Source organism: Alligator mississippiensis, chromosome 4, assembly GCF_030867095.1.
Source record: "Alligator mississippiensis isolate rAllMis1 chromosome 4, rAllMis1, whole genome shotgun sequence".
Taxonomy (NCBI): Eukaryota; Metazoa; Chordata; order Crocodylia; family Alligatoridae; genus Alligator; species Alligator mississippiensis.
Window position 1 is genome coordinate 13,401,224 of NC_081827.1, and position 27,838 is coordinate 13,429,061.

General features: G+C 43.5%; 1 protein-coding gene across 3 annotated transcripts; it reads left to right on the forward strand.

Moving 5' to 3' along the window:
- Nucleotides 1-27,838, forward strand: PROSER2 (proline and serine rich 2). Of its 3 annotated transcripts, XM_014607566.3 has the most exons (5): nucleotides 70-454; nucleotides 2,109-2,168; nucleotides 10,459-10,686; nucleotides 22,618-22,870; nucleotides 23,799-27,838. In XM_014607566.3, exons 3-5 carry the CDS (start codon nucleotides 10,552-10,554, stop codon nucleotides 24,800-24,802), a joined length of 1,392 nt encoding a protein of 463 aa, XP_014463052.1. In that variant the 5' UTR covers nucleotides 70-454; nucleotides 2,109-2,168; nucleotides 10,459-10,551; the 3' UTR covers nucleotides 24,803-27,838. The 3 variants fall into 3 exon arrangements, with proteins under 3 accessions (XP_019343112.1, XP_014463052.1, XP_006261007.1); XM_019487567.2 differs by lacking the exons at nucleotides 70-454; nucleotides 2,109-2,168 and adding an exon at nucleotides 1-63; XM_006260945.4 differs by lacking the exon at nucleotides 2,109-2,168.

The following is a 27,838-nucleotide window of genomic DNA, read 5'->3' on the forward strand; positions in this document are numbered from 1 at the left end:
GCGGGAGCGGGAGATGGTGCGCGCTGCACCTGCCCGCGCCCCGCACAGCCGCGCCGGCGAGCGGTGAGTGCGGGGCCGGGGCTCACCTCTGCCGCTCCCCCCCTTGACAAGCCAGCGGGAGGAGCCCAGCACCCAGCCCAGGGGTCCCCAGCTTGTCTGCCCCCCACACCCCAGGCCCCTCAGAAACTCCAAGCGTCTCCTGATTTGCCTTTGATCACATTTTTGTTCCTGTTGCAAAGACCTCCCACGGGTGTTTTTAGCCCTGACGGAGGATCTGCTCCGGGCAGACAGGGAGGCAAAAGGCTGACTAGATTCCAGTCCGCGTCGAGTGGATTTTTATTTTTGGGGGGTGGCTAAGTGATAATAGTTGTGCGGTTTTCGTCCCGAGCCGTGCCGGCGTTGGGGTGACGTCCCCATCGAGGTGATGGACTGAGGAGCTCGAGTCGGGGTGCAGGTACGAGAGCCCGGTGCGGTGGTGGGAGTCTGGGTTTTAAAAGATCGAGTGGGCTTTTTTCTGTCTTTGGCTAACACAAAGTATTATTGTTGCGAGACGGTGGTTTTTAGTGCACGATCTTAACTCGCGGGCGTGGAAGCAACAGTCTTGGCGTAGGTTGCCGGTAATTGGTGTCTTCCCTTTGGTGTTACGGCAGTTTCAAAACAGGACTAAGCTTGTCGTTGAACGTGAATGAAGACGAGCGCTTTATTAAACAGGCAGATGCACGTGAAACTAGTGTGAGATGCTTTGTTGCTCAGCAATAGAAGAGACTTTATAAAGTCGATAAATGTGTTTAATGTATATACTTCCCCGCTAAGATTAAAGGGACAACACATTTTCTGTTTAATGTATATTCTTCCCCACTAAGATTAAACAGAAAATGTGTTGTCCCTTTCATGTATATACTTCCCTACGAAGATTAAAGGGACAACACATTTTCTGTTTAATCTATGGTTTTTCAACCCTAAAATTAAAGGGACGACAGTCCCAAATACATTTGAGCTTCTTTATGGACGAGGGCAACTAGTAAACGCCCGAGATGAGGATTTTTGTTCTTTCGCTGTTTCTCTTACTCTTTGAATTTTCTTCAGTCGCACAGTTTCTCTCTCTTGTTTGTATGCCTGCCTCAGAAAGAGAAATATTACCCAGGAACGTTGGCAGGGGATTGCTTAGACGGGTGTAGCATCCCAGGCGACTTAACTCTTTAAAAATTGACTAGAGTTCACTGTACCCATGTCCTCTAATGACCAGAATATGCAAATATTTGTAGGAAGATGCCTGAAAAAGCGACTGCAGTGTCGCTTGGTACCAAAGAGTCCGGTATCCAAACGCCTGTCAAAACAAGAACATCTGTAAAAGCAGTCCCTCGTCACATAGTGATGTTGATAATGTGACTAATGGCTTCAGTAGCCTCGTCTCCAGCCGGCTGTTCTGGTTAGCCTTATACCTGTAATGAGGGATAAGCTTTTGTCCATGCAAGTCAACAGGGAGGATTTTTGACAGCCTCTTGCCCTTTGCAGATGGCCCTTCACATGCTGACCTACTGTGTATGTCTACCTCTCCTACTGTCTCTCTTTGGGGATAATCATCCCCTGACCACTTTGTGTGCGTGAATCTTCTCCAGCAGTCTCGCAGCATGACCAGGCAGGCCGATAGCCCCCGGTGACTTGCAAATCCTGTTGCTAGCCTGTGATGCAGCAGCGTAAGGGTGGGCTGCCTGGAATGGATGAATATTCCCGTGCCTTCCCAAATACAATGTGAAGCTGTACTTGGTTCACCGCCACTGTGTACAGCTCTAGCATCAGTTATATAATGAAACCCTAAACCCCTGTGATGTTACACCTGTAACAAGACAGAAGTTGGCTAATTACAGAAGAGTCTGTACTGTTAAATTGTTTCTGTAGCTATGTCTTTCCAACATATCAACTATTGCAGCTGACAACCTTGGATTTCTCCGTTTGGTAAATTAAACTTAAGTAGCTTTTAAAGTCCTTTTGGGGCAGTTTGCACAGACGTCAAACTCTAGGGAGACTTCTAATCTAGGACATGGTGAACGCCCTGCATAAAAGGGGTCTCGACTTTCATGTTTGTATCTTGTTCTTCCCTGAAACAGACGCAGGCAATCAAATCTCTGCTGTAGCCTCTCAGTGAAAGCCTCCACATTTATCCTCTGGTAAGAAGTTAATCTAAAGAAAACTGTTTGTCATTGGCTGAGTTTCAGTTTTAGGTGCGGCAGGAGTGATTCTGTTTCTGCTAATAGATCAAGTTAAGAGACCTTTCTCTGGTGGTTTAACCCAGTCTAGTGCATACCAGTCTTTCGCAATTGTTTTTATTTGCCTTTGAGTTGATAAAACTGCTTTTTATGTGGCGCAACCTGGATAAAACTGTTACTGAGTCCGAGTTACAGCTGCAGGTATTCACAAGCCAAAAGGCAAAGACTTGAAACAACTTTTTCCTCTGTGTTGTTCAGATACATTCTTTTGTGAACCTGGGTTCAAGCTTGAAAAGCAACGTGCTAAAAATCAGGCTCGAAATTGTAAACATGACTCTAATGCGAGGTCTGAAGGACTCTTTTATGTGACCATCTTAAGGCAGCATTTCCAAAACCATACAGATGGGCTGGAATCATGTGGCACCTTTATAACAAAGGTCGGAAACTGCTGGCACGTGTGGTAGAGCCTGGCACGTGATACCATTTTGCCTGGCACTCCACAGCCAGCCCGAACCCTGGGCAGCTGCTTCCGGCCATGCAGCCCAGGCTGCTCGCAGCAGGCGCCTGAGAGGCTGCAAGGCCTGCTGAAGGCAGCCTGGGCTCCGTGGCTGGCAGCAGCTGCCGAAAGCCTGGGCTGGTTGCACCCAGGAGGTTGCAAGCAGCTGCACCAGGCTCTGGAGGCCCAGCTGGGCTCTGTGGTGGCAGCAGCTGCATGTGTACCTCTGGGCAGATGGCAAGGGAGGGGTCTGGGGCAGCGCAACCCCAGCCTCACCCCCTCTGTCTGCCTGGAGGCACGCGTGTAGCCACCACTGCTGTTAAGCCAGTGTGCTCCAGAGTCCAGTGCAGCTGTTTGCAGCTTGCCTGCTGCAGCTGCTCAGAGCCTGGGCCAGCTATGGCAGGCAGCCTAGAGGTTGCAAACAGCTGTACTGGGCTCTGGAGCCCTTGGCTGGCTTTCGTAGTGGCAGTGGTGGCTTCACGCACACCTCTGAGTGGATAGTGGGGTGGGGCTGGGGTTGTGCTGCCCCAGGCCCCTTCCCTGTTGTCTTGCCAGAGGTGTGCGTGCAACCACCAGCAATAAGGATTGGGCCCCTTGTGGCTCCTCCCACGGTCTGCCCCTGGCATGCCAAGTCAAGGAATGGGTCAGGGTTGGGGTGTTTTTGGCACTCTGGCTAAAAATGTTACTGCCCCCTGCTTTCCAACATGGAATATAGTAAAAGTTTCTCATTGGAGCACCAATGATTATCTTACCTCCACAGCTTAACAGTCTCCTATTGTTTGGTAAATACTTGCAGAAGTGTATTCCTACAAAGAAAAAAAAAAAGTTGCTCTTGAAAATCCAGAAAGACCAGTTAAGAAATGGGGAATAGATCTATTTTAAGTATATTGAGTCTCAGAGTAGCTCGGTCAAATCTGTAACCTTAACCATCAGTGTTATACAAAATGATACTTGAGTGTCTGTTGTGTGAATTGAGGTTTCCTGTTGTCTGGAGGGTCCACTGGAAGCAATTGTGAACCAACATTTCCTTATTCATTGGGCCACTCTCTCCTAAATTTTAAGCTCAAACTTGGCCATAATTCTAAGCATGGGCTTAAGTCGCAGCAACGTCTGTGGGACTCGAGCAGGTACTTAAATGCTGTGATGAAACCGCACTTGATTCATCTGTTGTTTAAAACCTTAAGTGTGTAGGGTTTGTTTCAGTGTTGGCAGCTCTTGTGACTCTTATTATTGTCTCATGATATATACAGACACATGAATCTGGGAATCAGGGCTTTCAGAAATGCACTGTAAGAATCTCTGCTTTCATTTAAAAAAAACCCTTACCTTCATGATTGTGGAGAAAACCTTGAAAATGTGACCCCAAAGCATCTTCAGAGCTCAGCAGCCAGAGAGTTAATATTGAGACTAAGGTTTTACAAATTTGGAGAGCCTTATATGCCATCTGAATGCTTGAGTTAGTAATATTGTGCTAGTGTTCACCTGTTCCAGCCTATTAAGTGCTGCCCAAGTGTGTATAAAGTCATGGTCTCTGCACTGAGCTCTGTTTCCATGCTGCTGTGGCTAAATGACACTGTTTACCTGGCTTGTGTAGGTTAGATCATGCTATAACTTTATTTTTTTTTAAAAGCCAGTACACAAGTAGTCTTGTCTGTCATCAGTCTTTAGGGTACAACAGTTACCATAGCCCACAGGCTACAGCACTTCTATGTTGACCAAATCTGGGTTAAGCTCACTTCCAAAGTACAGCTAAGGAAAATATATCTTATACCCTTTCCTCAGTGCATTTAATTAGTATGACAGTCAGCACTGTGTTTTCCGCAGCCTGAATGAGGACAGTCATGTTCTGTGAAAATGTCACCTAGTTATGGTTAATAACAGTTTTTAATGCAACTTGGTCCTGCCTATGCTTGATGTCAAGCAGTATAATACCTGTTTCTTAAATTTTGTTGTGGTAATTGCACATGTGGGATTGAGGAGGGGGAATTTAACTGTAGCGGCTAATCCCAGCATAGTCCAAACAAATTCCTAGCTTAATCTCTATTTCCTGCAGAGGAAGCAAAGCAGCTTAACTGAGGTAATATCTGTAGTTGTACCATCTTTGTTAGCGTTTTAAAACTAGCTGTGAGCTGTCCTGTTTTAGGCTCCTCTTCTTTGAAGTCTAAACAACGCATTTTCAACCCTCGCACATGTCTGTAGCATTGACATGCCCATTGGTCCTGTGCATCCAGTGCTGTTAAACATGTTGTCTTCTCGCTCCCTTTATCTAGAATGTCTCTGTTTCTGTCTCCCTGCTCATTTTATTGCTAGAGAGCAGTTTATTTGCAGGGTTTAATTCCTAGATTAGATCCTGGAGGAGTTGATGAAAGCTACTGCAGTTGGTTTGCGTTCCCCAATTTAATGAGTAGACCTGTCCACACCATTAAAGCAAACATACTTTGGAATGGCCTATAAAAGTTTATAGCCGAACCAGTCTTATGTTTGTTGCATTGGCTGCTCAAACCAGCTTGTTCAGCCGTAATCTTGTGCAGGCTGTTTGGGAGGATGTTTGTTCCAGTAGCCTTTAGCTTAATAAGGCCCTGATTCCAAGACCAGTGAAGTTAATGGAAGGACTTCTGTTCACTAAAGGGGGCTATCAGGCCTTCAAGCATATTTTCAGGTGCTTAAATCTAATGGTGTTTCATGCTTGTGCATGAAATTTTACCTATGTATTCCCATGTAACTTAAGTGTGTGCACATGCTTAAGGAGTACAATTTTTGAGGAAGGGTGGGGCGGAAATTCATCAAAGATTTTTCTGGTATATTTCAATTGTATCTTTTTTTAACTATATATTGTGATCAGGTTTTTAAAGAACAGACAAAGAATTTGCGTTTAGGACCCGCAGAAAGTTCCAATAGCATCCTGACTTGGATAAATTCAGTTTGGTGAAAAGAGATTTCTTTCCAAATAACCTTTATATACTTCAAAATAACCTTCATGTACAGTGGAGAAAACGGAATGGTACATCAACATTGTGGCTTTTTAAAAAAATTGATAACTTTCCAAGAAGTGTGATCATTTCCTTAAATATATCGTTGTGTTCGCGTAACTGGAATGGTGCTCTCTACATCTGCTACCTCACTGAGTCATGTAGCGCGTGACTTTTTTAACCTTTGGATACTTTCCATTTTGGAATGATCAATCTTCTGGCTATTAAGCTAGCTCTCTCTCACAATTTGTTTTTGTGGTTTACTGACAAGTACGTTACTTAGGTCTATCTACTCAAGACAAATATTCTGGATCTTTTAGATGCTCAGTTGCATAATAAACTCACATGGCAAAGTAAGAATTTGGCTTATTGCAATAAAAGACCATTCCTTAAATCTTTACAGAAACTTGGTATAGTGCCTCCAAGCCATATCTTAGGTTAAAATTGAACTTTTGAACTAAAATTCATTGTTAATTAAAGAATACTCAATTTTCTTTCTATCAACTATCAGTGTACTTAATTGCAGTTCGATGTAAGACTCTTGTAGCTTCTAAATCAACCTTTTAAGTGAAAAGTACCACACCGTGCATAATTGGGCAGGGGCCATTTGGAAGAATGAAAACGCTTCTGCTCTCTGGCAAGAACTGGCCCAAATATTGCAATGAAAGTTGATGGCAAGTCTGTTTTAGCACCATATTCGATTACTCCAGTGGCACAGGCAGTGCATCTAAAGGCCTGTAATATGTCCATAATTAGTGTGTTGGGTAGACTAAGAAATAAACCCTGTTGTGAGTAACTTTCATTTTTAATGCATCTCTGAAGGTCAAGAAGAACAGTTTCCTATTTAACCTGCTGTTCCACCTCTCTGAGATTTGTTATGCTATTTTGACCCCTCACTGGTTACCTCGGCAATTCTGTTGAAGCATACTCTGGGGTCTCCTTTTGAAGCATCTTGGCTACCTCTGATCTAAATTAATAAAATTGTCCCTTCAACCCTCCCTAGTACAATTAGAGGCTGTATAGACCTGCCCATATAGTGTGTGGCAGAGCAGCATATCAAACCCAGATCAAATCTCCTTCACAGTAAGACTTCACCATGACCATTGCCCTCTATTTCAGGTGAAAGTCATGGAGCCTGTTGAAGGCTTAGTTGTAGAAGCACCTAATTTGTTAATCAGTTGCTAGCTTGGGTAAAGACCTTTGTCTGAACTGTGTTCTGCTTCATTAGGAAACTGCTTTGATTAAACTACCTGTGCAGTTGGGGCATAATGCTGTTAAATGTAGCCTACAAGACCAAATCTGCTATTAAAACTTTTTCTTCTAAATTAAAGAAGCACACTTCTGCTTTTACTATGCCAGAATGCTGAGCCTGTTAACTGATACACTGTGGGCATGTCTACATTAAAGAGCCATAATCAGCAGTAGTGCGCATTAGGTCCGATGAACACTTCTTGTGCATCATTTAATACCCACTGGAATAATCTGCTGTGCGGTAGTGCATTATCCTGGCTTTTGCCAGCCGCGTTAATATGCAGTAGAATTAGTCCAATGGGCATTAAGTTTCTTGTGTAGATGCGCTCTGTGTCTCTGAGCCTGATGTGAACAAAAACTGTAAAAAAGCTAGGGCTTAGAGGACAAGGCCATAATTTGGTATATTAATACCTGCTGCCTGTTGTTGTAGCTGAAGTGCAGCCTTTTTTAAATCTCCGGTGGCTGTGTTTAATCATTGAGGAGTTATGCAGAGCTTCTGAGCCTGCAATCTGGAATGAACAGCAGAGGGTTACTGGAAAAAAAGTTGCTCTACAAGTACTAGTTAGTTGTACCAGTAACACACACATTTCAGTACTGCTCATTATATCTATGTGTTCTCATTTTTGTGTGCAAAGAATACCCCACTGAAGTGCTGGTCTCTTTTAGGTCAAGCCTTTGGTCAGAGATTCTCTTTTGTTTTGGTAACCCTAGTTCAAATCCTGATAAGGTTACTTATTTAAACACTTCCAAGCTTTTAAATATTGGCATAGATGCCACTGATGCAGCCCATGCAGGTTCATTCATAGTTAAACAATAAGCCATGACCTTTTGTGACAAAGGATAGGGTTGTGAATGGTACAGAGGATCCTAACCTTGTGCCTCACCAAAATTCACTGTCAAGAGAAGGAACAAATTGGACACGCCATTGCATTAACTTTGACTCCATATTCTCTCACACACTATGGGGGTAGGTCATTTAGAGACTCAGCTGAGAAGCTGGCACCAAGTTTCATTGCATTTCAGTGGAAGATGAGCACTGACCTCATTTGTGACTCTGAAAAAGCTCCCATCTCCCCCTGTCCCTCCTCCATCTGAACTGCACAGTTTGACACATGGGATGAAATCTTGATGCTACTCTGGTCAGCAGTAGATCTCCCATTGCCTTCAGCAGGGGCAAAATCTTTTTGCCCAGTACTACCTTGTACCAAATCTGCTTTTGTGTGCACAGGGCAGTACTGTATCCAAGTCTCACTTCAGAGATGCTAGGGCAGCATGCATTCTTCATTCAAGCTGCTTATTTTAACTTGGCTTTCTCCTGTACATACAGGAACACATGTACACATCTGTCAGATCAGTGTGTGCTCCAGCAGCGTTTAACACACGCCTGTCTTATAACCAAAAGTTAAAGTTTTTATAATATACATGTGTGAAACAAAAACTGTGGGCACCTATTTGGGCATCGCTGCATAAAACTGCAATCTCAAGGAAGAATCTGATCTGTTTAGGAGAAATGAAACAAGTGGGATATGCTCATTGCAATGGAAAAATGAAATGTTTTAAAGAGGCTTCCAGATTCATCTTAACCATTTAAACTTGTAGTTTGCAAGTGGGGCTCTTTCATATGTTAGCTGTGTTTGCTATGGTAGAAATATGCTGCTCTGTTTAGCTTGGACTATGCTTTTGGGACTTGCTGGATTGCAGCCTAGCTGCATTGCGTGGGAGTCTTCCTGCAATACAAATGTTGCAGAGATGTTATAGCCAAGGCAACACTCAAGACATACCTCTAACACTGTCTTTGCTCTCTTTTTGGGAGGAAATCATCAGTAAGATAGAGATGTTAGTCGAGTCTTATTGACTGCAGAATACTAACTGGCTACCAAGAGGCAAAAAAAAAAAAAAGGGAGGCATGAAAACTGGCACTAGTGAGGAGGAAGGCAAAATAACCCAATTGAAATGGAAATGCAAACTGGATGACTTTCTCCACGTCACCCTCAAGGAATTGGGTTGAAGCAAACTATAACTTGATTATAAGCTCTTCAAGGCAGGGCCTGTCTTGTTTTGTTTGAACAGCACCCACAGAGTAAGAGCATCCATTTCTAGTTGGACATCTGATAGACACAAGGTGATGGACTTGTGGGTACCAATCGCCAAATGGTATTGTGGAAACGTCACCTCTTGTCTATGACTGAGAAGTGTTTAATAGGAAAAAAGGTGCCAGGGAAAAGTTTTTAAAAAACCAAAAACGCCCCACTAAAAACCACAACACCATTTTAAATGTGTGACTAGAGATGGGGGCAGGTAGAGTGATGAACTAACATATAGGTCGGGAGTTGGCAATTTATGGCCTGAATCATAGAAAATTAGGGCTAGAAGGGGCATCAGAAGGTCATCTAGTCCTACCCCCTGCTCAAAGCAAGACTGTCTCCAGCTAGATCATCCCAGCCAAGGCTTTGTCTAGCCAGGTCTTAGAAACCTCCAAGGATGGAGAATCAGGCTGGATCAGGCCCATGAAGGGACTGGATTTTCCAGTCCATTTTCACCATGCTGCACCTGGGGCAGCAGAGGATGTCACAAGAGTCCAGCCGCCAGCCTCATTCTGTATTTTCTCCACAGCATCTGCTGCTGGCTAGGGATTTGCGACCCATGGAAGGGAGCTGGGGTGGCAAACAGTGCCTTGTGGCAGCAAAAGGTTGTCAACCTCTGATCAGGTTAATGAGGGACATCAAAAGGAGGCTTGTTTTTCATCTTGCTAATGTTTTGAGAATGAGGAAAAGATGCAAAGCATTGTAATGTCCCTCTTTCAAAGCAGCACACTGTTCAGCCAGATGCTACAGAACTGAAACCTAGGATATATGTATGTATATTTTCTGCCTCTCTAACCACTTCTGTATATGTCCATTCTATATACGCATTGGTCCTCCACACAGCACATGTCCATAAGTGAATAAAATGGAGAATAAAATGAAGGTAGAGCTGAAGCAGTTTTTAAAAATGCAGTTGCACTCTGAAATCCAGCTGTAAACTGGCACTGTCTTAAAGCTTGGATCTGTTCCTTGTGCATAGTCAAAACTGGGTCTGTTCACTCGAGCAAGGACGAGTTAGCCCTGCGGAGCTGAGAGGTGGAATTGGATTCTGTTACTCTTGTGCATCGCTCCAAACAGAGCAGTCCCACTCCTGCCCAGATAAAAGGATCGCGAGAGGTATCGTGTCTCGATTGCAGCATCTCATGATGTCATAATTGAAAGAGAACCTGCCTAAGATTCAGACTAAGTTATCAGGTATTTTCCATTGTAAGTGGGAATGCGTCTGATCTGAAAGTCTATACAAGACAGACATGGAGTCCTGCTTTGTCAGATTTTAAAGCGATCCTTTCAATAGAATGTTTTTTGGTTGATGGAAATGCATGTTGGTCTCCTGCACTGGTTTGTCTGGTTATAAGCTTGTTTAAGAATTATCTTCCTTATTTATCCTCTCCAGCCCTGTCAGTAGTTTAAAAACAGGTCTAAATTAACTTAACCTTTGTATACATTTTCAGACGTGACTGGCCCACAGCCTTCTAAGTAAGCCCTGACAGTGTTCTGCGCTGCGTGACAGGGCTAGCTCTGGAACAAGCAGTCTCTAGGGTGGGATGCCTAGAAACTTAATGTCGGATTTTTCTGAAATGGCATCGGAAATCTCGCCAAATTGCACCTTGGGGAACTTGGAAAGAAGTGGGAGCATGGAGAGTCGCAGAAGCCAGTCTAGGTGCAGGAACTTTACTTTGGTAAGTACTTGTAATCTGTCTGGTGCAGTGCCTTACCTCATTCAAAAAGCTGGACTAACAAAGATTACTTACATGGGCAAACCAAATCCCTTTGTAAACTCCCCTGTTCCTTTTCCTACAAAACTTAACACTTGATTTGGAAACATAACAGTGTAGTTCCAGAAAAGGAGTCGGAGCAAGTGAGTGTGGTTTTATTGTTATTATTATTTATTATTATTATTATTATTTAGTATTTTAACCCTTGCCCAAAATAAGGGCAGATTTAACTGCATCTTTGAAGTACCAGAGTTATTCATACTGCTAGATTGTAGATATGCTGCTTCCTGTTCACGTATTTTGCTGCCACTGGCTGACTGAAGGGTCCTGTTGCTCATTCCACCTTAATATAATTAAATGAGTAATAACTACATCATCATAAACACAGCTGTCTTTACATAAATGCTTGTGTGTGAGTAATTGCTGAGCATGTGAGAGGTCTGCATTTTGTATTCTCTGATTAGAGGAATGATTCAGACTGTTACCTTGACTATTATTTTTGCTCCACCGTAGAAGAAACCTTTAAAGAGTCTGGGGCTCTTCCATGCTTGTTAGTTGCTGCAGCCCTTAAGACTGGAGCCCTTTTTGTCCAGGGAATGTCACTCGTTCAGTTTGTACATCCCTCCTGAATGAAAGACCAGATCCCTTGATTGCAATTCTTCCTTGTTAATAAAGCACTTGTAGTGCTATGAAAACAAAACAGTCGTCTTCTCTCCCCCTCTTATAGTTAAATGATGAAAATACAAACATTCTGCGATGGCTGTCTTTCACCTCTCTATGTATTTCACCTCGTGGGAAGGTAATTTTGTCAGTGCTTTTTATCAGACTTCTTAGTCACTAGAACTGACTAAACTTCTGCAAAAGCTATCATGATGAAATTTGTCCCCGCATGTTTTAAATGGCAACTTCAGAATTTTGCTAGTTGTATTAACATGATGCAGCATCTCTTTCTACCTGCGTTAATTCTTAAACCAAAAAAAAACACCCAATCGGTCAGCTGGTACCGAACTACTCTGCACATGCATTGCTGTAATGTAGTTCTATGCCTTCTCAACCGCCCTCAAGAGAAAATTGGAGGGGGCCCACAGACAAATGGAGTGTGGCATCTCTGGAGATGTGAAACCCGGGTACAGGTATAGATCATTTATGGTAGCCTAGTGAGTAGTCCTTAGAGTGGTGAGGATTTTGGATGATCCAATAGTTAAGATGCTTGCCTGGGACGCTGAAAATTTGGATTAGTTTTCCCACTCTTCTCCAGTCTTGTGGAACTTTTGGCAAATCACTTGGACCCAAATCTGCAAAGTTAAGGCATCCAACTCCCTGTGATTTCAATGAGTTATATTATAGGGCCTCAGTTCCCCATGGGTAAATGAAGGCAATCTCATTTTCCCTATCTTCCAGGTGCATTAGGAGTATAAATACATTTAAAGATTTTGACTCCAAACAGGAGCCATACCGACTTGAGCAGAGAGGTTTGCCAATCTATTCACAGGATCTGGTGGAATAGGTTGTTCTCTACAAAGACTCAGTCCTCCTTGAACCAGTTGATCTCTAAGGAGCCACCCTGCCCTGCCTCATACCTATGTTAGAAAAGTTATGTTTGGAAACTTCATGTCTTTGGGAAGAAATGTACCTCCAAGCATACATCTAGCAGAGCAAAACTGGCCTCTAAGTTTGGGCCTGATTCACAATAGTACCACAGACCTACAGTGGCAGGTCTCTGGTGGAACATTTAAAGCGAGTAGGAAAAATTAGGCTGGGTACGAAGAGATTCAGCATGCACTCAGTGGTAACATGTTTTGTCTTCAGTGTTAGGGAGTAATTTAGGCTACCAGTTGAATGACTGTAGTCTAGTATATGATATTTGTCATGATACTTCATCATGAGATTAGAATTCCTTGATTTAAGAAGCCTGTAGGTGATAATGGTTTTCTGTACTCAAATTAGTGGAAATAAGAGCTGGGTGATTTGTGCATGATTGTCAGTCATGACACTGTTCAGAGATGCAGAGTGTGAAGTGTTTGGTGCATTTTCTGTAGGTCTTGCTGTGCAGCTGGCATGTCCTTTTTTTTTTTTAATCTATGTGGAGTAGAAATTAATCCTAGGAAAGCAGGTCCCTTGAAGTGACATCAGTTGGATTCGTGGGTGGCAAAGCAGAAGTATGGGGCCTAAGAACTGAATAGCATTAATTACAATCGAGCCTTTTGAACTAGGAGAAAATATCTTGTTCTCTTAGCTTTCGTTGGATATGAAGGGGGATCTACTATCCCTGTTTCCATGCAGTTGGCAATAAGTTGCTGCTACATTCTCTTCTTGAACTCTGCCACAAAACCTTTTGTGCATAAGAAGGCCTGTGGTACATCGAACAAGAGGGGCAGTGAAGGAAAGTCCTACCCAACTAGACATGGGTTTAAAGACTATTCACATCTTTAGTGCCTCTGAGTTCTTCCTTTTTCACAATCTGTCCAAATAAGAATCCTACAATCATCCTGTATCTATTGAATGCAGTAAAGTGAGCTTTAAAAACTCCAAGAGTGAAGGTCAGCATTCTTTCTAATATGCTTTTCCTCCATATACAATTAGATTCTCAGTTTAAAGTGCACTAAAAAGAGCTTTTGTTGCAATCTGCTGGGCAGATCCAGGAAACTCTTCCTTCACAAAAGGGTGAAAGGGGAAAATATTGATCAGAGCTTAAATTGATCACTGGAACATGTTCAGTAGATCTTGACTCCAATTGCAGTCTCGCACAGTACAGCAAGTCTGACCAGTAGCATGGCACTTTTGTTATAGAATAGCCCTCACAACTTTTCCTCCTCTACACTGCAGATTCCTTCTGCAGCCTTGGACAAGAGATGTTAATTTTTGCTTCCTCGCAGTGTAGCACAAGGATAATGATGATCTCTCATGAGTGTTTTGTAAAGAGCTCTAACAGCCAGGGCTGACAGCATACTTAAGTTCCCTTGGGGTCCATATTCATATGCTTACTGTCAAAACAGTTCTTTAATGTCTCTTTCCAAAGGCCATTATTGCAACCTTTAGACACTGCAAGGGAGTGCAACTAAAGATTTTAACCATTTCCATGGAGTTACCTGTCTTAAAATAATATTGCCTTGATTTTCTGTTTACCCAGATGCACACTCAGAGTTGGGGTCACTTTTTTGCTTTGCAAAACCTTAAAGGATTCAACAAATTATTAGTGTTTGATGACCTGACCAAGTTGCTGGAAGTTTCTTTCAAGCTGGTTACAATGAAAGGGTGTCCCATATCTCTAAGTACAGAAAATCCACAGCCTGTCAGCAAGCGCAACCTTTGGATGAGTGATCTCCGTGGAATTCAAGCACGAGGGAACAACACCTGCAAGTGCTTGGACTAACTAGCATGTGCAGGCCAACCAGACCCAGTCTAGTTAATGGGGTAGCTAAAAACAACAGCACCTAGTTCACCCTAGCATTGCAACTACAGAGCTGTACCAAGATGAAAGAGGCTTTAGGAAGAATAGGTATGTTCTCAGCAGACCCAAGGCCCATGAGCCAAAGTGCAAGAACCAGTGCATGCTAATAATCTGGCATTGCTTTATGTGCTAGCTTTCCAAGTTGCCTTCTCCTAGCACAGCTATCCACAGGGTAATGCTAGACTTGGTGTAAGCAGGTTGGTGTGCCTGCTGCCAAACAGGCTGGCTTGCCTTGGGAGCCCCCCGGTCAGTCCTCATAATATAAACACAGTAATCTATTCCGCAAACGAATGAGTAAAGCAAAACCATTAGCCTTTTTCCAGGTAGTAGGGGCCTTTAGCTCTGGACCGTTCCTAAAAGCAGGCTTATCTGAGTTCCAGTCTGCCTTCTGGCCACAAATTGCTTCTTCCTCAGCTCCAGCACATGCTTGCTCGCTCGCGCGCTCTCTCTCCTTGAGCTTTTGACTTCACCCACAGCTGGGCTTCTACCCCAGGGCTGGCTGCCCCACTTAAAGGGCCAGACTGCCCTGTTACCCTTGGATACAATCCAGTCCTTCAGGGAAAGCCCATATTCTTGCATTGAATATGAGCTTATTTAATGCTATCTCTGCCCACACTGTTCTGTTTGCAATGGCATTTTCCTTACAATTCAGGTATGAGCAATGATTACTACAACAAAGCAAAGCATGCACTTCATTTAAATGTGTTCTGCCCTGCATTGGCTCTTTTATAATTGTAAAAAGTCACTTCATTAAAGAATGGGGGGGTCTGTGTATGAGAGAGAGAGAGTGCACTTGTGCAAGTGAGGGAGATGAGTGGCCCTTCATGCCTACAGTCATTTGTACCAGTTAAAGTGTGTGAGAACAAAACCACATCTGAATCCCAACTCCCAATCCCATACTTTAAGCATATTCCCTTTCACATGGTGCAGGCTTGCCTGTTATTGTCTGGCTTGTTTTTATACCGCTGATAAAATGAGCGTAGATAAAACCAACCTAAGCACTTTAAGAACATTTTTATCTCCATCGTGATTCAAATGAGGTCCTGGCTAATTCAGGCTATTTGTCTTGAACTGCTCTTGAATAAACAAAACGCAAAAGGCCTGTTGCTTTAAGAGGCAAGGGCTTCTCTTTCAGTTCTTTAATCCTGTAATTGTACAGCAGACCTAGGTTGAGCCAAGAGCACTGAAGTAGATACTAGAGGGGAATAACAAACCAATTCAATAGTGTCACTTACTGAAACCACGTAGAGTGTGCTAGCACTTACCTTGGCTGAGCTGGGCTGATGCTGAACTGTTGTACTGAGAGTCTGCATTTGTGTCTTGGTTCAAGTAGGAGTTTCTGAAATGACCTGCATTTACCTTGTGCATTTGTGCCATTCAGTTCTGTGCTCTGTATTTGTGTGCATGCACAAGCACTTCAGTCATATGCAGAGGACCATGTTGTGCTCAGTTTGCCTGCTCTGCCAGGTTCTTCTTCCAGTTATGCTGATGTAGGCTACTTTTTTAAAAATAGGTTTTTGACCAAATTCCCCACTTGATTATGTGGCTGAAATTTTGATCCAAACTCTTCCTAATTGGCACCTGAACAAGGAAGTTACAAAACGCACATTCTTACAAGCAAGTTTAATTCCAACCCAAATTATTAGAAAGTTAATGTTGAGCCATGCTCCTGATGGCTTCTTGTTTCCGGTTCAGGCCATCCCAGTCAACATAGTCTTCCCAGTCCCAGAAATCCATAGGACAATTTGTGAGGAACTGTCAGTACAGAGGGACGGGTGACGTACCAGACCACTTGGATAGGCCAAAGAGAAAGCTGAGCACTTCCTGGCCTTCCTATTTATCCAAGTCTTTGCTGGGTGATCTGGCAGAGATCAGAGGACTGGTCTTTCTTCCTTCCACTCTAATACTTATGCCAGAGGTCATACATCTGTTCATTTTGCAGAAATGGTGGCACCCTGAGCCCACGTGATTATTTTCATGACTCTCAGCACCAGGATCATCCCCAGCCAATTCAGACAAGCATGAGGAGCACACCTGCTGTGTGGGGGGGCCCTGCTCTCATGAATTAAGAGACGCCTCAAACTCTGAAGAAACCCTGGGACCCCTTTTTTGAACCAGTACTAAGATTGGGTAGCCTGTGTGTGTTCTTCCTCCATTTCCCCATACAATTAAGCATACTATGCTTTATGCACTAACAAAGTGCTTGAACACTCAGTAAGTGGGATGGACTTTTGTTCAGGCCTCTGATCTGTGTTACTGCTAGAGGCCTTTTTTTTTATATTGCACCATTCGCCCTCCTAACTTTTTTTTCGTGGTTGTGCTTCCGAGAGATACTTGCTACCCTATGTCAACTCCCACGCTGATGTTAACAAAGATGAGGGAGAAGTCAATACTGGCAGAAGAGCCTTCTATGTGGCTTATGATGCAAGTTACTCCTTGAAAATTTGATCCCAAGGTAGGAGACTTCAAATTGGGCACATCTTCTGTCACCTCCTCTACGACTGTACTTTAGGATGGCATCTGCCGGAGGATGACTTGCACTGGTGCATATTGGCCTGGTGGAAAACTGTAGAGCAGTTACCCTTGCTCAGAACAAACCAGCTGTGAACCAGAGTAGTGTCCCCTCTTAAGGGGTCCAAAGGGTTGATCCCAAAAGCTCTACTGCAGCATTTCCCAGACTCTTTGGGGTTTATGCTAAACCCTGCCCGCTACTTTCCTCACTGCTGGTTGTCATTGCATCCTGGTGTCATGCCCCCACCACCCAAGTTTTTTGTATGACCCACAGTTTGGGAAATACTGCTCTGGTGCAAAATGCATTTGGCAGTCTCAGTCTTATACTCTGAACACATCACAGATTGGGTGACGACAGGTTGCTGAAACTCACTGTGAACAGTTTTCCGATCACTTGTGTGCCCTCCCTACAGTAATTTAATTTTAAATGGACTGCATGTCCTTAGCCTTGTAGTGTTGTGTGGGACCATGTCAGAAGCCTGGCAAAAGTCAAGTTAGGTGCAGTAAATGTAAGAGATCTCCTTGGTGGATTTCCTGCCCCAGCAAACTGGATTGTTTTGACATTAATTTGTTCATGGCAAATTCATGTTGACTGCTTCTTATCACCTCAGTGCTTACATACCGATTGCTTACTAGTGTTTCACAATCTTTCTAGGGATAGGTTGGGCTGACTGATCTAGAGCTCCAAATCCTTCTTTTCCTACGCTTCCCACGCAGATACTGTGTTTGCCCTTCTCCATTCTCCGAGCCCTTTCTGATTCCTCGTGGTCTCTCAGATATGACCACTGATGGTTCAGAGATTGCTTAAACTAGCTCTATAAGTGCTAAAGGGTAAACTCCCTCAGACCCTCACAGTGTTCAGCACAATAGAGAATTAGAGTTGTTCTAAGCATCTGCTCATCACCATTTTTTTATTTTTTTTTTTGTGAATTGTTTTCACAATGAAATATTTGACATCTGTATTCATTTGTTGCTTGCCCACGGATCACTCTTGGCACTGGTCCTACATTTTCCATTAGCCTCTTTCTTCTAGGCAGTGACAAGTGGCTTGTTTGCCTTTTTGATGTGGCCAGGCTGGGACTGGGAGCAGCCCATCTTTTACATCTTGGTTAGAGCATTTGCTCAAGAAGTGGGAATTGGGTTGCCAGGGCACCTTGGCCATATGTTCATGTACTGAGAGAAGGCTGTAACCACTGGATCATGGTTAGTCTGGGCTAGGAGTAGTCTCCTTTCTTTGAAGCTGTTCCCAGATTCCAAACAGAAGCAAAGAAAATGAGAGAGCAAGAATCAGCAGCCCAGTGGTGAATGCATGTGGCTGGGGTTAAAGCCCTGGGATCGGATCTGATCCCTGTTCCAGGAACCGCTTCCTCATTTTCCAGGAACAAGTCACGAGATAAAATGCATAATATGCATTGGGAACAGGGTTTGGTGGTGGAGGGGAGAGTGCCTATGCCCTACAGAGTGAGCAGTGGTTAGGGCATCCTCGTGTGAGTGCTCGGGTTTGAACCTCTTTGGGCTGAGGGTGGTCTGGGCCACAGGGCTCCCGTTTCCTGGGCCAGTACTCGAATCGCAGTCCCCTTGTAAAGGGTGTGCAGCACCACTCACAGGAGCCATCTTTCTGAAGTCAAGTAGCCACAGTTGCTGTGCTTGGCTGAACTGAGCGATGGGAGAATGCATTGAAACGTAGTTGAGTATGTCCAAAGGATTGGGCCATGCACGGAATTGGGATGCCATGTGTGTGAATCCCTACTGCAATTTGGCAGTAGACATGCAGGGCATGTGCAGTAACAAAACTGTAGACTCCAAGGGAACTTTCCACAGTAAAATTGCAGGGTTTATAGCCACGTGGACCCATAGGCCATTCATTTGGGTGGAGGTGCCTACGTTCCAGCTAAGTTGCATTTCAGGTGCCAAATTCATTCCCCAGTGTTTCCATTCTCCACAACACTTGTTTCTAATCTTATATCTGTAAGTAGCTATCAAGAATCTCTGCACACACACGTGTCATTCTTGCATGGTGAAATGGCTTCCTAGAAAAGACACTCCTATAATTTTACCAATGGTTAATGCCAAAAAGTGAAAGTAAGCCCTATATCTTAATGTCCCAGAAGATTACATTTTTGCACTTGCATCCAAGAACATGTGGGGTTGTACAAGACGCTCAGCCTTATTTGTCCTGTAGAGATCCTTGACTTGATGTGCAAACAACCTTGAAATCTAAGGGTGCGATGGCAGGCGTGACTGCCAGTACCTTTTGCACTTTAAGTGAAGAGGTTCCCTCCCTCCCTCCCTAAAAAGTTGGCAGGTTCCTTGAAAACAGATTCTCCTCCCTCCTACTCCTCCCAGCTGCTTTTAAAGCATCTTCAGAGCCAATCTGTATGGTGGTAGGCAAAAACTTAGAATTCAGTAAAAATTACTAAATTGAAATAAGCAACAGCCTCCACAGCTAGAATTTTCTCTCATCCTTCACATTAAAACAATTCTGGATAGGGAGGAAAAGAATCTGCTCATTAAAGCTCAAACTCCTTTCCACAAAGCATTCCTGTAGCAAAGTCTCCCCTGCCCATGCTAGGAAGGGAAAAAATGTTTGGCTGCATTCAGCTCAAGATATGAGATGCCAGCCAAACACACTTGGCTCTTTCAATTCTATTTATAACTATAATTTCTTCCTTCCCCCAAATAGTTTTACTCTTTCATTAATAAGTTGTCATTTCAAGTTTTAAACTAGAGCTGTCCTTATTAATTTTAAAATGCTTAATTGTCCTTTTTAGAGTAGGAGGAGTTTATATTATCCTCCCCACCCCTACCCCCTTTTTTTCCTCTTTTCTACTTTCCAGTTCAAAGTAGCTGAAGAGATTCTGGCTTAATCTTTCCAAAACAAATTCCAGAGAGAAACAAAGCCAGAAAACCAGCCCAAGAAGAAGGTGAATCATTTCAGCATGTGAAATATGTGGAAAACAGGGCTATAATGGAAACAGGTTTTGTAACCTTAGTAATACTTGGCATGACCAAACCTATTGCAACAAAATTTCTCCCATTTTTTCTGAAGCTTTACTCCTAATTTAAGGAATACAGAAAAGCCTTTTGAAAGACGACGATGATTTTAGAGCAGCAGTTATTTGTAAATAGCAATCACTGCTTACCTCAAGGCCCTTCATCTCCGCTCTATCCGAGCAACTTTTAGTATTGAAAAATTTCTGTTGAGCTAGCTTGGAATGCAGGGACGCAACTCGTATTCCTATTTAAAAGGGAAAATTAAGACTGGTGTCTGCCAGAGTTGGAAATTGAACTCTTCCTGCATCCCAGCCATTATCGTCCATGACTGATCTGCGTTTTCATGGGAAATTGAATACTTCAGCTGACCCCTGCATAGAGAAACTATTTAAGGAAAGGAACTAGTGGTGATGAAACTGTAGGCTTCATTGAAAAATACTTTTCCAAATCTAAGCATATATTTGTTTCACCCACACAGAGCTAAGCCCATAGCTCTGATAGTTCACTTTGGACTTGCTTCTAAAAAGCAATTCAAACCGAAGCGGTATCATTGGAGCATAATGAACCATTCCCAGAAGCCGGCTGTGCTTGGGGAGCGTCCCCTTCCATCCCTTGAGTAGCATGCCATGGAAGCAAGCTGCATCCTGTGATATGCAGATTGCTTGAACCAACAGCTTCTGGCTTCAATTTGCAGGCTCCTTTTAAGTGTGGGGAAAGGGGGGAAAAAAACCAACTCTTTCCCTATCCTGCTCCCCTACCTTGCCATAAGACAGAAGCCAGCACTGGAAAATGTCACCCAGTGCTTTTAAATAAGCAACTGAAATTGGCACTAGCCTGGAAACATTTATGCAACCATTTACTTTACTTGTATAATTCACCCATTCTGGCAGGAACATACTTCAGGTGACAAGATTGATGTCTTGTATCATGGGTGCCAGGACCTCACTGCTTTACTCCCTCCCATCAGATGCCATTTATCAAGCCAGCAATAAATTTGAATCTCTGGGAATGTATCCACACCACGCATCAAAACCAACTTTAGGTTACCCTGAGAGAGATTTCAGTCGTGCACTGATTAGAAAAGTGTGCTGATATAAAACGGGGGGGATGGAACCATTTATAAACCAGCCTCTGGACAGGTAATCTGTTTTGAAGAAAGAAGGCAAGGTCATATAGGTGAATAAGGGCTACCTTTAGAGCCAGTCCTAAAGCAATCATTTTTAGCCACAGGTGGTTTTTAACAATATAGGATTTGCATAATGCTTTAATCCAGGGGTGGGCAAAATGCGGCCTGCTGGGCCATTCTATCCGGCCCACGGGGTCCCTAAAAAATTTAGAAAATTAATATTTATCTGCTCCTGGCTGCCTGTCATGCGGCCCTCGATGGCTTGCCAAAACTCAGTAGGCGGCCCTCCACCTAAAGTAATTGCCCGCCCCTGCTTTAGTCAGTGGGTTTCAGTACTCTGCAAAAGGAATAACATTGCTGTTGTCCCCTTTCTGGTGTCAAGGCTTAGAGGCAGAGGACACTATCCACACCTGATTTTTCGCTAATGATTTAACTATCCATTAACATCTTTATGCCATAGCAGGTTGACATGCCACTCCAGGATTTATTTAGTTGAAAGCTCTTTGGTCTCCCTTAGTGTAAACTGTATCTGCCTTTAATATTTGCAATGGTACCAGGATGCCTAGAGAGATGGCAGCCTTGGCTTTTCCCAAAGTCATGCCACAAGCAGAAAACAGGTGAGACTGGAACCTCAGTCTTCTTACTCCCAGCTTGGTGTCCTGTTTGCTGCCAGCAACTGTTAGTCAGTCCCAGGTATAAACATTGAGAAAGAAAGAGAAAGGAGATCTGGAAGAGCAAACATTTAGTTGCTTCTCATCGATACTGGAACAGGAATACATGAATGCAAGATCTTACACAGTCATTGCTATTAGGAAATGTCTTTCTATTATGATTATCTCACTGTGGCTCATTAGTAGTCATTCTCTTAAATGTTGAAAAAAGTTTGCCTCCCAGGAGGTGGGTGTGTGAAAAGAGCTTGCTCATTGCAGTTCAGCTGCTCATAGAAGCATTATCTGGATCAAGTTAACAGAGAACAATGAATCATAGTCTCAGACGGGATGATCCTTAAAGTCATTTACCATTTCCCTACTAGTGCAGGACTGTTCTGTCCTAGATAAAACAGCTGACGCAGGAGTTTACCGTTTGGGAAGCATTTCCTTCTATTTATTCAGGAAGTCCTCATTTAAAAAAAAAAAAACTCGCCCTGTCTGTGAACAACCTGTAGATATTTTTAGATGACTTTTTGTGTCCACTCCTATTTATCAATCTGGTACCTCAACATGATGCAATGATCAGAACAATTTTATATTTGGCTAGCCAGCTTGAGAGACCGTAGGCTGGCAAGTGCCTGGCACTTCTGAAAATCAGGCACCTCCAGGCTGCCTCTGGCTTGGCACTCAAAAATCACTAATCAGTTGTGAAAACATTAGGCCTATTCTCACTTTCATGATCTGTCTTATGGTCCCTTAACCAATTCTAAGTGAGCACAAACATTACCCAGCTTGCCAGCATGAGCAAGTGAGATTTTTTTTTTTTTGTAGCATGCTCTGCTAAAATTTAGCCATCCGGTGTCTGGGATTTCAGCCTGGCTATCAACAAACACATTCCCTAGTCCAGGCTACTACTGTTTAACCCATGTTTTAACCCATTCTGCTTTATACTCCTGACTTTCTTTTCAGTATGCTGTAGTTATTTAGTGACCACTCTCCTTGCCTTCTTTCGCACTTCATAAGGGAGAGACATTTCTGATGGTGCCTCTTAGGATTGTTCTTTTCTTGGAAACAGATATTGTATTTGCTTTGGATATTTTGTACTTTTTGTCAAATCTTGAACAGCTTTTCACTCCAAGGCACTCTTCTCCCCTTTACTGTAGGATGATGAGAGCCTGAAATATTTAACTCATGAGGAAAAGGATGTTCTCATGTTTTTTGAGGAAACCATTGATTCCTTGGAAGATGACTTTGAGGACCAGGTCCTACATGACAGTGGCATCCACTGTCACTCCCCAAGGTCAACAGAAGAAAATGCATCCAGCCATTCGGAGACAGAAGATATCATTGATTTAGTGCAATCGACCCCTGAGAGCAGTGATCATGAAGACTCTTCTAACAAAGATGCCCCATCAGGTAAAGAGGGGTAGCTGTTAGGGCATGTCCACTGAAGTAGATCTTACTGCTTAAGGTGTCACGGTGTGAACTCCTGCATAGACATGGCTCTCATTCTGACACTTGTAAACACTCTTAGGGCATAAAACTAGAAGCTTTATGTACCTTGCCATGGTGTGTGTGTGGGGGGGGGGTATTCACCCTAAAAGCTCAGCTGTTTGCTGTTACTACATTGTTCTGCATTCAGCTGTTCATGTGATGTTGAAGTATGCAGCTAGGTTTGCTACCTACTTCCCCACCTGACTACAAAAAGGAGCATCATAAAGTTCTCCCAATGAGTAATAGCTGTGGCGGTAGATAGTAATCGCTGTAACAAGTGTGCATGCACTAGTTATTTCTATATCCACTGCCCCCCCTTTTGTGGACAGTCATTTGTGACTCTGGTGGTGATACCTCTGCTGGGGGTCTAGTAGTATGTGGCTACACCAAGCAGACCGCATGTTTTTGGTCCCCCTAGATCCCTATCCACAACCAGTTTCCCCAGGTTTTTGCCCATTGGGAAGCATGCTGCCATGTTTTAAACTTGATGCAGTCCTTTTCTCCACCCCTGATAACCATGAGTGGTTGTTATAGGAAGAGAAGAAAGCTTCTTGTATACTAGATACGTAGCGGATATGAACTCGCTGGATTGGCAGAAGGAAAGCTAGTCATCATAAATCCAAATAATAATTGGCACTATAGAAATACTGTCCTAGGTAGGTGGGTGGGGGAATAGGAAGACACTGGTAGCTTAATTAGGCTCTTCAGGCAAAAAGCTGAGGTTCCAGCTTTTTCATGTGAAAAGCTGGGGTAATGGGATATGTATGAGGCCAGTCCTAGTAAAGGAAGGCCTTGCATTCAGCTATGTAAGAGCTCAATGAGATGTGTGTTGGGTTTGTTTGTTTTTTAGTGTCGGGGGCTGCTGGAAGAACCGATAGCCCTAAGCCAGAGGACAACAAGCAGCCTGAGAGGACACCACCTCCTGATGATGCCCCAGTCCTTCCTTTGGTGCCTCCATTGAACCCAGAGAGGTTTCCTCCTCCTCCTGTTGTGCAGCATCCTAAGCTGCTTCGCTCGGTCCCCACTCCACTCATCCTGGCTCAGAAAATATCTGAGAAGCAGATGGAGAACAGGGCACGTGCCCCTGGTTCTCCCAAGGAGGTGATGCCCGTGGAGAAGAAGAAAGTTGCAATGCAGAATGGAGATTATTTCCCAGCCATTAAGCACCCTCTGCAACCTGCACCTAAACCCCACAGGTTTCCAAGCAACATCAACATAACCAACATAAGCAGCAAAGAATTTAGCCAAACCATCTCTAAGGCAGCAGTCAACGTGCAGGAGCGCAGAGCACAGGTACTGGCCAACATCAATGGAGGAGCCTTTTGGGCTGCTGAAATAGAAGAGAGGCTGCAAAAGAATGATCTCTTGGGTCGCAACAGAAGCTCCTCCTTGAAAGATCTGACTTCTGAACAAACACGATACGAGGCCCTGATGAAACTAGGCCTGGCAAAGGAAAGGCCAAGTCACATCCAGGCAGATCGTGCTCCAAGCACTCAGAAACTTAGTGACATGCAATCCAAACAGGCAGGGACTGTTCTGAATGGATATCAAAATATCCATGAGATCTTAACAAGTGAACCAAGCCCTTTCCTTCCTGTGGGCAAAACAGTGATGATCAAACCACCCGCCACCATTGTCGGTACCAAGAGCACACAGCAGAAAGTTGCCAGAAGTTTTAACGAAGACAGGCAGGCTGACTTGACCCTAGACATCAGGAGGAGGTCAGGCTCCCTGCCTAGACCCTCAGGATTTCGACCTCAAGGAATAACAGTACAGTTTTCTGGCCGCGGCTCAACGGAAGAAGCCAGGAAAGAGGCTCTTCGAAAACTAGGACTGCTGAAGGAGACTCTGTAATTTATGGAAGGGGCTGTCCTGACAGCTGGGAGGCAAGGGAGGTGTCTGGCTTGGCTTGTGCTGGAATAATCCAGCAAAACTGCATTTTCTAGACAGAGGGGAGTGAAAAGCAGTTCTGTGCTCCTGCAAGCCAAGGAGGTACTAAATGCTGTGCAACCACAGGGCTGTCGGCCGTATCCGAAGTGGCACTGCTCAGTCAGCAGGGAGGTTCGAATGCTGCATCCTATCCAGTTACTCATCTGTTCTTCAGTGTGATTTTGAAGGCACTGTTTAAAACAGTACTGGACTACACCAGAGGGCATTGCATTAATGAAGTGTACTGTGCAGTATTCTGTTTTTTTATTTGTACATAGCTAGCAAATCCAATGGAGGAACTTCCTCATGCTCTACCTTTCTGAAGCCAAAAAACCCTACAGATTTCCGTCTAGACATTCAGAGGTCACGTACGTTTAAAGCTGAAGTCTTTGACCTATGTTACAAGCTTTTATCACTGCCCCTCACCTTCCCCACCCCTCACCTATCTTTATTACCCAGCTCCGGGAGGGACTGGAACTACTTTCTCCTCACCTGTTTCAAGTGACTTGGGACAGAGAGTGGTTTCCCCTTTGGCCTTCATGTAGGCACAGAGGCCCAAGATGAGAGTAGGTGACTGCATTGTCCTGCCACTAAATTTGTATGTTGCCCCTCTTCCTCACTAATTGCTTCTTGAGTGGCTACCGACTTACTCGTCCGGTCTTCTGAGCCCCTGGAAGACCGCGCGTGTCAGTATTGCACTGACAGCCAAAGCGTCTAGTGACAATCAGTCAGCTGCTTTCATTTGAGCTGTGAAATGCAGCAGAGAAGCCATAGGTACAAGCTAACTTTGTATCGAACGCGGGAGTCTTGCCTTTTAAACACGAATTCAGTGGAGAAAACTTGCCCTGAAACAATAGCTTGACTCCACTAAGAAGTAGTCCTGGTTCAGTCCCGTTCATCTGATTAGCTGACTACTGTTTTGCTTTGTGGTGTGTTTTGTGTTTCCGACTTGAGGGAAGATCCAGCTTGAAATGTGGGCTCCATGACTAGTGTGGGTGGGAAGGACCAAGGAGAGAGAAGCAAGTGCTCGCCTCCCCGTGCAGGAGCCACAGCAATTTTGCTGGCACCGCAATGCAAGTTCCTCAAACAAGGGCTGCTGCGGTGGCGCAGGCTCCCTGGGGGCTCTCATTCTGCTGCCCCTCTGAATCGTTGCCCTTCTTTCCCACTAACAAGTTAGTCTCTGAAGCTCCAGTCATTCCCAAAGTTGTAGGGAGACCCTTCTTTGAAGCACCCAGCCAGCTAGTTCATCATAAAAGATGACCCAAATCCTCGCATTTCAAACAAAATGACCAGCCCAGCAAGACTTCCAAAACAACCTGAATTTGGTGTCTTCTTTCTGGGCTCAGTCGGCAGACTTTACAGGGAGGCTGAAAATATTTAAGCATACATTTTGGAAGGTGTTTACAGTCCATACACACAACAGACAAGCTGCTCTCCCTCAACAACACCGGTTTTCCTCTCTGTGTGCATCCCCAAATGCGAAGGGTAGAAGCCAGTTTAGAATCAAATGCCAAAACCTCAGTCCGTTAAACTCCTGGTCTTAAATTTACATAACTGGAGGCCTAAAATATCTCACTTTTTCCGTAAGCTCACTCTCTTGCATCCTTTGAAAGCTTAAGCAATTTCTCCTCCTTCCCTTTTTTTTGAATGACTAAATTATAAATCTTGGAAAATAGGAGGGAGTAGTTACAATAGAAACTGGCACACCTATTATAGGAGCTCTGACACAACTGTGATAAACATGTTTATGTATTTCCTGTGATAGAAAGTGTTGCTTAAAATGCACCGTGTAGACTTTCATAAATGAAGCTATTGTGAAGGAAAATCTTTTTTTCATAATCGTCAACCTGCCTCATAAGTTAAAGTAATTTAAAAAAAATATATTTAATCTGTCTGCTTTGTTTGGTTGGTTGTTTTTTAAATGACTGCATTGCCTATGGAATCAGGCTGCTTTTCTTATTTAATTGAGGGATTCTTTTCAGACTATATTTTCACTCAAAAAGGATAAATGATCACATTCTTGGATGTAACAGATATCCTGTATGCAAGTGTTCAGTAATTTAAAATAAAAGTGACCATTCCTCAGGCTAGCAAAGTCCCCAAGTATGTGTGCATACCTGCATGTTGGACGTTAAACACATATTTACAATCTTTGCTAGAGCTGAGCCTTGGTCCCACTTCAGGAGAACACTTATGCACGTGCTTGTGACTTCTGAACTGCATGCTTAAGGGCTCTTCTGAATTTGGTGAAGTAAAAGTAACGTATTGCTAATGTGTCATAACTCACCTTCACTGTTCGAACACTTATTTTCCTCTAAGCAAAACAAACACAAGTGTTCACAGCTTTCTGTACATTGAACTTCTGAATTTTATTAAAGGAACATTAAATACAAATGCAGACTCCTACGGACCTATATTCACATGTGATCCATTATCTCAACAGTAGCAAGCATTGATCATGTGGTGGTTTGGGATTTTTTTTTTTTTAATTGACAACTGAGATGGTTTAGAGAGAAAGTAACTTGGAACGGACTTGATTTCAGTACCTTAACATACCATTGAAGGATGAATTTGGTGTTTAATACAAAAGTTGTATAGTTTTTTTGAGTATTAGCTGAATTATATGCCCCATTTTTTATTTCCTGTTGAATCTTCAGTTGGTAGATTTGCATTTAGATGCACCAAACTGAGGATCCAGCACAAAGTATTTATTGTGGTTCACCCACCTCCCACCTGTCCCACTTGAAAAACCTTCCACTGTGCCTGAAACTGTAGCAAGTAAAGCCATGTACTATGTGAATTTAGAGTATAGCTGCTAATAAATAACCTGTATATAAATGTTAGCTATATGTTATGTATCATGCGACTGTGTGTGTGTGTATGTAAATGTTGTGATTTTTGTTTTAAAGTGGAAATTTTATCTGGCACAAATCTAATTAAATTAACTAGGATAAAATCCAA